The sequence below is a fragment of the Oxyura jamaicensis genome, chromosome 5, assembly GCF_011077185.1.
Source record: "Oxyura jamaicensis isolate SHBP4307 breed ruddy duck chromosome 5, BPBGC_Ojam_1.0, whole genome shotgun sequence".
NCBI classification, from domain to species: domain Eukaryota; kingdom Metazoa; phylum Chordata; class Aves; order Anseriformes; family Anatidae; genus Oxyura; species Oxyura jamaicensis.
Window position 1 is genome coordinate 18,269,888 of NC_048897.1, and position 13,232 is coordinate 18,283,119.

General features: G+C 45.0%; 1 protein-coding gene across 5 annotated transcripts in view; it reads right to left on the bottom strand.

Moving 5' to 3' along the window:
* ACTN1 (actinin alpha 1) overlaps positions 1-13,232 on the bottom strand; it is an 86,661-nt gene that overhangs the window by 36,511 nt on the left and 36,918 nt on the right. For all 5 annotated transcript variants that reach the window (XM_035327704.1, XM_035327707.1, XM_035327703.1 and 2 more), the window contains exons 2-3: positions 10,548-10,662; positions 5,920-6,039 (exon numbers count right to left, since the gene is read on the bottom strand). In XM_035327704.1, the coding sequence (XP_035183595.1) occupies positions 5,920-6,039; positions 10,548-10,662 (235 nt within the window). The remainder of the gene's footprint in view (positions 1-5,919; positions 6,040-10,547; positions 10,663-13,232) is intronic.

Here is a 13,232-nt window from a genome sequence, read left to right on the forward strand (position 1 = left end):
ATAACCTCTGCTGTGCTTTGACATACATCTGCAAAAGGAATTTACGAGTTGAAAAGATAAAAAACTAGACATGCCAGCTTATTCTGCTCCAGCACACCTGTGTCCACTCCCTTCTGCACTTACAGCTTGAGGGGGACATCAGTTTGCTCAGAATTAAATAGCCAACAAACTTTTCACTGCAGTACAAAAGAACTATGGTTATTGTTTTTGGCATGAAAAGAACTGTTTGCCTGCTGACAGTTTTATCAAATTGCATTCTCCATCCTCCTGTGAAGCACTGCAATCAATGTAAAGGAAAATCCTTACTATTGTTAAAGATACCTGAGATACCATAGCTGAAACATTAAAGAAAGCATCCATGTTTTCAGCTTGCTTTGTTCATGGGATAGAACTTTGTGGGGATTTAAAAAGAGAAAAAAAAAAAAAGAAAAAAACCAACCACAAAAAAAAAACAATGCCTGTAAAAACCACAGCAGTTGGCAGAAGGACCCTAGGGTATACTTAAGATCTGAAAATAAATTTAGCTCTTTATTTTAATGGACTAGATTAAAATCTGATGGCAATACTTTAATGTTGGAAATGGTTTATGAACACTAATAAATCAATCAGTGAGCTGAAACAGGTAATTAATATTACTGTTCCATGGATTTTAATTGGAAATAAAGGTCAAGATACTACATAAAACCAGATGGTGTTAAGTTGCTAATGTGGCATTAGAACTCAGTACTATGCTCTAGTCACGTTCTCAAATTCCCCTTTTTATAAAGTTAGCTGGTGGAGTTAAGGTGGAAAGTATCCTTTCTCCCCCAGTCCTCTTCTTTGCCTTATTCAATTTAAAAGGAAGATGTCTGCTCCCTGCTCCCATGTCAGATTCTTCCTTGGCACTGCACCAAATCGAAGCTGCTCTGGAAGAAACCCAAAATATTTCCACCACTTCATCTCTACAAATCACTTTATTTTTTCTTGACAAAGAGAAAACTCACCACCTACCAAGCAGATACTGATGTCAGTGAGATTAGTGAGTGATCCATCCTGGGATGCAGATTTAATCTACCATACCATCCCCAGTCCTTGCCTTCCTTTTTTTTTTTTTTTTTTTTTCTTCTTTTAAATAGAGTTGACAAAACTGCTATCCTTTGTTAGAAGCAGGCAAGCATTTTTAATTTCTAGAGCAAAAAAACTTCTCCTGGCAACCTGGTTACAAAAGTCACCAGCTTGTTCAGAAAGAGCCATATGCTCTTTGGCCCTAACTCACTCACTTTTCCATCTCTGCATTCCCCAGTCACAACCTCCTTTTCCCTTAGGATTCCTTCAGTGCCCTTCAGCTGGTGCCAGTCTCTTTCTAGTACAGTGGATTATGGCCAAGAAGCAAAAGCAAAAATCACTTTTGCGTGAAGCCTTCTGCTTCCTGGTGACGACAAGAAAGAGACTCCACAGAAATTGTTAAGAAGTTGAACACAGCACTACAAAGCTGGAACAGCCTGTTTAATTAAAGGTACTAGGTTTGTTCCCTCTGATATAAGCGACACTCGATAACGTGAGAGTGGTATGGTATAAAAGGCTAATAGCCAAGCTGTATCTTCTGCCTAACTGTGCTTTCTCAGCGCTCCTCCTAGGCAGGACCTCTGCAAACGTTCTCTGCATTTTCTCTACCAGCAGCACCTGTGGTCTGAGCAGCAGCAGCAAGTACATGCTATTAATGTGATTTACATTCAACTTGGGGGTGGATCATTGCCTGCTAAAGCTGACAAGGCATCTGCAGCCACTGGAAGGAAATTTCTTGCACCAGTGAGTATGCTTCCACCCAGCTCCTATTATTGTATCAAACACCACTAACAAAATATGTAAAAATTACAGTACTCTCATCCACTTGTTTGACAGCCAATTAAGGGCTTGACAAATATTCAGTCCTTAGGAGTAAGAGTGGCTTGCTACATAGATGTGGCTTTTAAAATGGCATTTTTGAATTCACAAATCCATTTTGACAAATACAGAAAGGACCAAGCTTACTTTTCTACCTCTCACCTGGGTAGTTAGAAGCAGAAACCGTTGTGCACCCCAGTTATTTCTGAGTTGTCCATAACACTACACCTGGCTACCCCACGGAGCAAAGCAGTTGCAGAGGAGGAGCAACTGGCAGGATGGTGTTAGGTTGGGAATTAAAGACAAGGTGACATAAAATAAAGGCTGCTCTTTATTTTGTTTATTCTAACAAAGTATCAGGTATGGCAGGACAAGTTTCCGCGACTCTGTCTGCACAAAGCATGTTGCTAGGGAAGGTCATGCCAGATCTAAGACAGATTGCTGGCATTGATGACGGGGACATGCATACATCTCAGCTTCCTAATTGTGAGCAGGCAGGGGGCAAATATAATGCTATGCGTCACTCGCTGACAGGTAGAGATCTTATTTTTTGCCTCTTTCTGCTGTCAGATGCATGCTTGCTCTGCTTGGTGGTTCAGTGTTTTGCTCAGCTGTGACTTCTACAATCACTGAAATCTTTATACATTATTTCTCCTTTCACTTACACAGGTGAGAAGAGGGATTGGTTCATCCAAAGTTATCTGTATGTTGAACTGAGCTGCATCTGTCTAAGAAAGCAGTTACATTCTATGCAGATTAGAGGTGCAAATAAAAAAGTCTTGGGGACAAATACTTGACCTATTCAATCTGTTAAGTCCCTGGAGCATTTGACCCTAGTATGGAATCTATTACAGCAAAAGAAAGCTCCTGAGATGTCAGAAGAAAGGGAGATGTAGAAGCAGATGAAGAACTATTCGGAAGCTGCAGCTGGCTAGACCCTTTCTTGATCCAGGTTTACACAGATCCATTGTATTACCACAACTGCTTCAATCCAATAGACCAGCTAAACAAAGATGTTTAGAATCATCTTGGCATGTTAACGTCAAATACGGCTGTAAAAAGCCACTCTTAATCCTCATTGCTTATTCCTTTTGCTTAGCTCACCTTCCATTTAATGTGGACACGGAACGTGTCCCACACACATACTCTGTATAGGAAGCCCTCTTCCACTCTGGTTCTCATCCCCAGGACAAAGCTGCAAAGCTTGGCTTGTAAGCAGCACAGAGGGACCTTCATTTGACGAATGCTAGAGAAATGCCATGGAAACACTGTTGCTGGCTTTAACTCTGGTTGAGCGCAAGGTTTCACAAGGCTTAAGCTAGTTGACCTGAGAGTCTCCCACTGAGACTCTTTGGTTCTTTCTGGAACTTATTTTTTAAACACACACCATAAAAAAATTAAAAAAATCAACCACCACGGGACATTAGTGCCCAATGCCTTCTGTCTAATGTATACAGGGAACTACAGCTGGGCTACAGACCTCTCACACAAGACTCTGCTGCCTGGTGGATACCCAGAGATGGAGCAAGCTCCCTCGAAGTGAGGAGGTGCTGCCCTGGCCAGTATCCCCAAGCTGCTGCTGGACTGTATTTTTCCTTATGGTAGAAAAGCCACTTGGAAAACAGTCCCGCCTGCCTGAGGCATTTACAGCTCATTTTCTTGGCACAGTGTTATGACTGCCTCATTGGCTTTGATTTCCTACTTTGCTGTGGCATGATGTTTTCTGAAAGTCTGAATGTATGACCTTAAAATTCACGCTCACGGAAGGCATATAATCCCTTCAATGGAGAGAGCTACTGCCATCCTGTTCAAAGCAAAGATCCATTTTTTACAAATGATGTGCCATTTACTGTGTTCCCAGCTTAGACAGACTGGGCAGAAGCCCTGCTGCAGGCCCACATCTGCTGACACCAGAGTATCCTAGGCTCAGTCTGGGGGCACGGGCAGGTGCTGGGTTGCGGGGGAGCATTCATGATCACGCTTGCATGGCACGAGCTTGCACCAAAGCACAGGCCCGAGTGCCTGTCTCACTGCCAGTCTCAAAGCAGGCTCTTCTCCTCTTACCCCATTTCACAGCCACGTACCACGTGTACCTTCAGCAGCCAGCTAGTTTTCATCTACATCAAAAGCCACCAGAGAATCCTGAGAAAGACCCCTCTTGGCTGTCAAAAGCAAAGTCACTGAGATGATCTGTTAAAAGCCAGGTCTTCTGGGTGATGTAAAGAAACCCACATAGGTTCACCATGTAGTTGCATGGGCATCAGGAAAAAGAAGAGGCAGGAAGGTTTGGCATGGGAGGTCAGAAACACAGTTGAGACTGAACTAAATCATGGCTTGCAACAAAACGGCACCTCGCAGCCTACTGCGGAGCAGGATAACTGCTATGAGTCAACACCGAATAACAGGGCCCTGGAGATCGTTGGTCATTTTACTTGCAAATGATCTCTGTGTGAGGGTACAGTCATAGCTGGTGCAGGAGCAGAGATCAAAAAGAGAAATCCAGTGGAAGGAGAGGAAAAGGCCAGCTAGTGCCAAGGAGACCAGAATCAGAAAAAAAAAAAAAAAAAAAAAGAGAGAGAGAGAAAAAAGAAAAAAAAAGAAAAAAGGGGATCGGAGCAGTGAAGTTGGGTTTGACGCATGCTCTAGATTCCCAGAAGAATCCAGATGTCTGTTCAAGATCCAGATGACAGCAGGAGCTGTCTTCTCCTAAGGCAGGAGACTTCTGGCTTCAGGTCCAGCCTCTAGTTATAAAAAAGTCCTGTACGGATATGGACTACTGCATCAGACGCTGGATATATTAGTCATTTTAATAAGGGCACAAAATAACTTCACATCTGCTCTTGCGCTAAACAAACAGTACTCAGGGACAGCAACACCCTAAGATTGCTCCTGTGGGAAAAGCTGAGAAAACAAGGGGAAGTTTTGCATGCAAGTTATATCAAGCCATTCAGCTCTTACATTTAGCTCTTAAATAGCAAACACTGTAAAGGATCATTTCTGGAATGCCCCTGAATGCAAGCTGCAAATTGTTCCAAAGTCTTTCTAACATTACAGCTTTAAGCTGGGGTATTTGGGGTAAGGCAAACGCGAACACCTGCAGTGGTTGAGGTGTTCTGCCTGATCTGACACAGAACTAGAAGACCAAAGGATGGGCACATGTTTTGGAGATGCACGCCCAAGAGGCCAAACCTAGGGACAGCATGCCAATACTGCTCTGACCTCCTGGGCTAAGAACAAGCAGAGCTCAGCCCTGCAGCCCCACTCCCCTCCCAGAGGATGAAGATTCATCCAGAACTGTATCATGGGCTCATATCCTGGCTGTCACGAGTTTCCGTGGAGAAACCACGTATTCCATCTGTAAGATGGCGATAACAAACCTTCCTTATTTTCCGTGGTCACTGTAAAGGCAAACCTAGAAATACCACAGAAGTGGAGTGTCTCCACAGCAACAGTGACAATAGGAGTCCATAGGCACAGGTCCAGAGTAGAGGAAAATGAATGTCACAAAAACACAGTCCAGACAAGATGACAAGTTACTAAGGTCTATAAAAGTCAGAGCAAACTATCTTACCAACCTCCAAGCCTTTCCAGTTCTTGAGCTATGTATTTGCAAAACACCTGCCATCTTCACTAGGAAGACAAAAATCCTGCACCACTCTCTGCTGTGCAATCCACAAGTTCATCTTACGGGCAACCCTGGTGCTGCCCACAACGGTCTGCACAACAGTACACGGGCTTCCAGCCGGAGTACCCACATTTCTAGGGTGTGCAAGAAGCATGGAAGCCCTAAGGACTGAAGTCTCTGGGATCCTTGACCTGTGCTGGTGACTGCCCTTGGCTTTGACCTACAGCATGTCCTACAACAATAGGGGTTCCTTCCCACAAGCTCTGCAACAAGCTAAATACAAACAGCTGCTCTGTTTCAATTGAGAAATAAACATGGTAGAGCTAGGGAGGCACAATGGGAACAGGGAACTGAGATGCAGATGTGAGAGACAGGCAATGGTAAGCACAGCTTGGACCCAGACAAATCAGACAATCAGCTGGTTGCTTTACCTTCTGCTCCAATAGATACTAGTTTGACTCCTTTGCTGGCAATGAAATCCAAGGCCTTGTTCACGTTGGAAATTTTGTGTACTCGCATTTTGCCTCTCTCAGGCTTAGCCAAACGTTCACCTAATTAAAAAAAAAGAGAAAAAGAATTGTTAGAACTCTGAAGCCTTTCCTCTCCGGTGTGTGTTTTGCCATGCTGGTGGCTCCCACTGCTCAGCCAGGCAGAGGGTAGACTTCCCCAAGTCTTTTCCTGATGGTGAATGCAGAACAGCTATGTTCACTGTTAAGTACTCTCAGAAAGAAATAGATAAGTAGTTTTGTTGCATCCCAGGTAATTTCATAACTGATAATCTGTCAGCACTGAGACCTTTCCACAGCAGGTTAGTGCCAGAGGTACAAAGATCCTTATAGAAATTGTTCAAAATCATACTGAGCTCAGCAGTGGAATTAACCTCTCTGTACCATAACCACAATTAATGGTGCCTGGAAATGACATTAATTTCCCCTCCCTGTGAAGACAGGTGAGGAACTCATCTCCAGCATTTACAATGTGCAATTGACAAATATTAGGATGAGCTTTAGGATGAGATTGCCTTTCTTTTCCCCAGCCAAGCTACAGACCTTGTACCTCTCTAGTCTTTGCAGTGAATGGTCACAATTCCATCTACCAGGAAATAATAAATAATCACTTCTTCAGTGAGCAGCTTTATAACTGTAAGAACCATCACCTCAATTTCTCTCCATTAAATGTTCAATGTATTTCTAACTCTACGTAACGGTACAGTGGCATGCATTTTAAATGTTTAAAATGAGGCAGAGCAAAGGAAGCAGCCCAGCTCTGCGCTAAGGCAGGTAAATCTCTGGTGGGAGTGAGTCTTAGGACTCACATGGGATCCTGACTACAACTAAGCTGGGAAACTTGGAAAAGCACTCTGTGGGCCTTATTTGTTTGAAAAAGCTGCGTGAAGTTGTGTCCTTTTGGACTGGCTGCAGGTACTACTTCCACGGCCTGCTTTTACTAGCACTAACCCAACACTCAGGCTAAGCAAATTAAAGCTTGGGCAGACAAGTGGGCTTTTCAAAGGAATCGGTAACAGCAACATAACCAGACAGGACATCAGGAATCACCTATATGTGACCGACGTCACCAAAAACCAAACAGAGCAGCCTGTGTTTCAGATCACCGGCTCCAGAGTACCATATATTGTATATGTAAATATACAAACAAAATGCAAGAAGGTTTTGCATTTTGAAAAAGAAGTTATGGAATAATTAAAAAGAGATCAAATGGGCAAGTCCAGGCAAGTAATTTCTCAGATCTGTTCACTTCCAAGAGCCTCCTGCTTTATCTCAAGCCTGAATGTTTGAGTCAATGCGAGCCATCTCAAAACCTTTACTTGAGACTTAAGGGTGAGAAAGAAAAGTACTTTTTTAAAGAACTCTTTTTCATATTAAAACTGGATGTCTTGTTTTCCTAAGAAAAGAGCGAGGAAATGTTACGAGGGAGAAAAATAGATTATCACTATAGCCATGCCCTCCAAAGGAAAAACGGTCTGGAAACGAAAATCCTTTAAAAGTGTTTAAATTGTTACTGTAGGCTGGTGTCAGGCTTAAGGATAAAACCAGATTCACTTTCAAAATGATACAATTAAAGTAGAAAAGATGTATTTATGGTACTACCGCCTTCCTAGGATTAAAAATATCTCTCTCACTTTAATGGACCCTCAAGTACACATCATGGTGTTTTGCTTTCTTTTTCCACCTGAATAATGCTAATCATTGAAAATAGAAGTGGAAGCACCTTTTGTGACAGTTTCACAATGACATTTTTACAAATGTCATTTCAGAATAGACTTAAGCAGATTTATGCTGCCAAACATCAACAAACAGGTTGAGCCAGCTGAAAAATAACCATTTTCTTCACTGATGTGACTGTAAACTAGCCTTGCAAAAATAAAAATAAAGAAAGAAGCTCAGGTTTCAGCTGGAGCAATTCACTTTGTGGCTGCATAATGCGTGCTGCCAACAGGAGGGAGAGCATCTGAACTGCTCTCCCTGGGGCTGGGGAGGGCAGGATCGCTCCCTCTGCCAGCAGCATGATCCAAGAGCAGCCAAGGGTGTTTGCAAAACTGCAGCCTCCCTTTCTCAAATACCACAGTAGGATATTTGTTTTAGAATAATTTTTTAGTGAACTTAAAGAGTCCCCAGGCCCAATGGCTATTTCCTTCAGTCCCGAACTTTATTACAAATTTAGATTTCCAGAGCAAAGCTTCACATGGTTCCATGGCATGCAATATTAATAATGTAGACTATTAAAATGGAAGCCTGCTAGAAATATGTTCTACTTTCAGCTATTTGCATTGTTGCTTTATTTCTGAGTACTTCTCCCAGCTGAGACAATGAAAATAAAATGGTCGACTCGCTTCCATTCTCCAGTTCTCCTGTACTAGCCCAAGGCTGCACTTCAAAAGCCAAACAATGCAAGGAAGTGTTGGCACAGAAGTTGTTTACAGCAAATTTGTTTAGGAAAAACTTCAATTAGTCATCCCTTCTGTTTGGTAGAGAGAAAAAAAAAAAGCCATATAACTTCATTTGAAAAGTACTAAACGTGGGCTTGGACTTTTTCAGTCTCATGGTGTTATTTTTAAAACAGCTTTGTCAGGGGAAGGAAATACATGCAGTGAAAAATGAAAGTGTCTCTCATAGGGCAATTTCTATGGGGCCCACCTGCTACTGCCCACCACGGCGGCCAGCGGGAGAGGACTTGTGATGATAGCGCTCCCTCCCTCGCATGCCTCAGGCCAGAGGACCAGGTGGAGGTGGCACTTGGCTCTGCACAGCTCTTGGCTGGCCCGACCCTGTGCTTCCATGGCTGAAGGCTCCCCTGGCCATCACCCTACCATGGCGTAGCTGGGTTAGAGGAAAAGATCAGCCCATCGCAGAGCAGGCCTGCCCACGCCAAAGTCCTGTCAGCAGCTCCACAGTCCCCCAAAACGCAGGAAGAGGAAGGTCTGGAGAGAGCCAAGAGCTGAGAGGAAAGGCCAGAAGCTGAACCGGAGGGCTACGAGCCATCCGGAGACTCTCCCTTTTGGCAGGTGACCAGCAGGAGCCGTGGCAGGAACACAGAGGCGAACCCTCTCCAGCGGGGAAGGCATAGGCAGGAGACTCGTTCCCCTTACGTGGCGGTGCTGGGAACCGCGGGGCTGCTGCTTCCCAAGCTACTGGTGGGGCCAGCAGCTGCAGGGAGCCTCGGCTCTCACAGCAGGATGGGGATGCCCAGGCCTGATGGTGGGCTCCCAGCAGGACAACAGGAGAGGAAAGGTGAGAGGTAAGGAGAGGAAATTAAATGGTGTGAGGCACGAGACCTGCTGCTTTAGCAGCCAGCCTGCCATACTCAGCGCCCTCCCCTGTTCATGCTCCCCTCCCCTGTCTTGCAGCCCAGCAATCAGAACCTAAGCCATCAGGGCCCATCTGGAAGCCCCCCTCTGGAGGGGAACAGCTCAGCAGAAAGATAAATACAGAAAAGAAAAATCGGACTCTGCCAGCTAGCTTCTCACAGGCACTGCAGGAGCAACACGTGCTGCAGGGCTCTGATAACATTTGAACTTTGATTCCTACAAACCACCAGCATGGGCAAAAAAATGAGGTTTTATCCTATATCCATAAATTCTCAAGAACATACTGACAGCATCTTTGCAGGAGCTGGAGAGGGTTAGAAAAGGAGGGGCAGAGAGAAGGTAGTCTGAGTGTCTCTATCATGGCAATTTTATTGGAAAACATACCAAGAAGATCAGGAGTGCAAATCCCAGGGTTGCTGTTACTGGCTCAGAAGCCATCAGAAGAAATACTGTGAGCACACAACCCCAGTTTCAGACATATAGTCTTATCCCCCGTTATGCCTCCCACAATACTTAAAGGTATTTATTTCATCAATAGGGATTATTGCTTACATGAAATAATCCCTGCTGAGGGAGATATCTGCCAAATAGTGGGACATTTGTGATAGGGAGTTAAAACATATCTGACCTAACTTGGTCACTGTTTTTATTTCAGATTGTTTTCTGGGATTTTGTTTTACATTGGGATTTTTTTCCCAAAGGCCTAAGCACTGAGCTCAGATTGAAACTAGAATGGAAAAACTTCAGTCACAGCTGAAACTGAATGACACAGAAGATTTACTGGTCTGACTCCCCTCTTCCAAAAACTTCTATCCTATTCCCACTGTCATGTGGCTTTGGGATGATTCGCCAGTGCAGCATTCCCACACTCTTTCCAGAGCTGCTTCATCAGCCCTGCCAAGCAGTAAGAGACGTTGCCTGAGCCTTCACAGGAGGCTGTGCATTCCTGACGGGTGGAGGAAAGCCGAGAGGCAGGAGCAGGAATGCAATGGGCAGCCTGCACAAGCCATGAGGCTTGGAGCACATTCCAAAAGCACATTCATGGTCACTGCTGGAGACAAGATATTCATTAGGGAGAAATTTGTTCTGAATCAGAAAACAGCTGTTCTTATATTCCAGCAAAATCGGCAGCATTACAGTTCTTGCTGTCCCTATTCTGCAAGAAAGGGGAGGACAGATTTCAGAACAGAGATGCTAAGGACGCTTGAGAGCACCACACAGAACCTCTCTCACCTGAAATGACTTCCAGAAGTAACATGAGTTTAAGACCATCCCTGAAATCTTCCTCTATGTTCTCAATCTGTGTCCCAGCCTTGCGGAGGTGAGAATTACACCATGCTGTAAATGTCTAAAACACAGAAAAGAAAAAAAATAAAAGAGCAGTCAGTAATCTTCCCAGAAGATAAACAACAGTTCAGAACCAAAGCAGCGCTGCTAGGGCACTGTGATACAGATTGAAACACCACTTAGATTATCACCTTCCCATCTTGCAGAGCACAAGTGTTAATACCTAAATATCCGAGGAAGTTGCAGGGTGCTCCCATGACAGTGCGAGTCTGATAGAGATGGTCACTTCACAGCTCCAGGGTGCCTGATCTTCTGGAGAGGCCCTAAAGTTTCTGTTCAGAGTACCTTGAAACTAATTTCAAGGCATGCTAAGTGCTCGTGTTACTGGGGACTCCAATGGTGTTGGGGGACACATGTTAAACATAACGTGAAGGAGAAAGGAAAACAGTATTCCTGATCTCCCTGTCCCTAGATAAGTGCTTGAGAATTTTTTCTTTTCCTTTTTTTTTTTTTTTTTTTTTTAACTGCAAATTGCCTTCTGACTACTCCACCACCAGCAAAGGCTGCAGCCCGTGGGCAGCACTGAGGGGCAGACAACTTGTCCATGTAAACCACATCCAAGAAGCGTGGGTCCGGCTGCCTCTGTTCTCCCGACTCGCTGCTGAGCAGACCCCCTCACCTGCCTGCCTGGTTCACACTCGCCCTGCAGCTGCAGCAGCTGCTCACGTGAAGAAGTAAATGCTTTCCGAACTACAACAGCATCACCCATCGCAACACAAGTGCCGGCCCTCCAAAGGGTAAGAGTGAGCATTACCCACACTGCTGCCTAGCAGAGTCCCAGACTCGCACTGCTCGAGGGCCTCTGGCAGAGGAATCGCTGCAGCCACCTCAATGACAAAAATCACAGCCACTCTGCAATTAGTGATATTCTGCAGGGCCAGTGGGGTAATAATAGGAGTTTGAAGTGGAGGAGGGACTCAAGTCCAAATTACAACACAGCCAGTGGCATTAAGGCTAAACAAAACTCTTTTTGGAAATGCCTTCTGACCTCAAGTGGCCAGGATAAGAGGATCTCTCATACGAGAGAAATGAATTTCGCCACAACTGATGACAGCACACATTTTCTGTGGTTGCGCTCCGCCAGCCCGTGCTCTGAACAATGGGCACGTGGGGCACTGACGGGGAGGAGACCATCTCGCCAGTTAGGGGATCCACGCCAGGGTCTGAGCTTCCACGCGACACAATAATAGAGATTATTTCAAAAGAGCACCATGTGAATGGGTCTGAAAGAGAAAAGTAAGTGCTGTCACTGGACACTGACACACAAAACCCCGAGACACCACAGTGTGACATGCTTTCGGCTGGATGAACCACAGAGCCCAACCTGGAGATGCAGAAGCCATTTGAAACAAAAGAGCTGTTTGAAGAGTAAAAGGGAGCAACTAGCTCATTATGGGCGGACAAGTTTGTCCAAGTGCTAACGAGTGAGTTTCACAGTGTTTGAACAGGGCACCAAGCAAACCCTTTCCTTTGTACGGATTGATAACCCCTCAATCACTCTTTAAATAGAAGGGTGAGTTTACTCAAAGACTGGGCAGCTCCCAAAAGCTCTGCGCTACCACAGAAAGGAGATCTTTCTTCCCTCCCTCTCCTAGCCGTGCTCCCAGAGCCAATTCAACTCACCGACCCAGCAAAGAGCTGTTTACTTGCTCTGGTGAGGCACGGCTCCTGCCGAGGCACTGCCTGGAGACAGTCGAGCAGCGTCCAACAAGCCTCTGCAGAACACTGGGCCCACCTGGACAGGCAGGAGGGCGGAGGGGGATCACAACACTCATGCCATCGCAGGCTGCTGGGGAACTGCAGCGGGAAGGACTCTGCTGATACTGAAGCAAGGCACAGCAAGAATTTAGAAATGCTTACCACTGCTCACAGCACACACTGGATTTCAAAAGGAAGATTGCCCCAGACAGCACGGAGACTTATTTTTTTCTGGAGGCTGGGTTTCCTCTATTACCCTGCTTGCATTCCTGCTTGCACGGCTGCAAATAGTGTAGCAGAATCTTTCCTAGGAAAAAGCTTTGCTTAACAGCTGCTGAGCTTTGCGGTGTTGTGCTCGAGCCACGCTCTGCCGGGGCTGCAGGAGGGAGCAGGATAACAGTGCAGCTGTAAATACTTCCATGGCAATAGCTCTTTGGACGGGTCCATGTATTGTGAAAGTCTGAGATCTCTATTTTCAAGATGGCCTGGTTTCCTTCCAGACTTGGAAGTTTTAAAAAAAGATTAAGCCATTAAGCACCTTTTATTGCTTTTTATTGTTATTCCCCTGAGAAATAAGTGTTTTTTTTTTTTTTCTCCTTTTTTTTGGTTGTTGTTTTGTTTTTAGGGTAATAGTAGCTGTATTTGAAAACATGCCCTGTATCCTGAAGTACATCCTTTTGGCACTACTTTCTTCACTCCACTGCCCATGCTATGTGGAAAGAGGTTCCTTTATTCGGCTGCCTTTTGCAGCCAGGCTCCTTCGTTCCTCTAGAGGGGCAGATGAGAGCAGAGATGGTTTCAAATGCTATATCCGCATCACATAACAAAGTATGAGAGCAAGTCATGTCAGGAAAGTTGTAGATGCCCATCAGC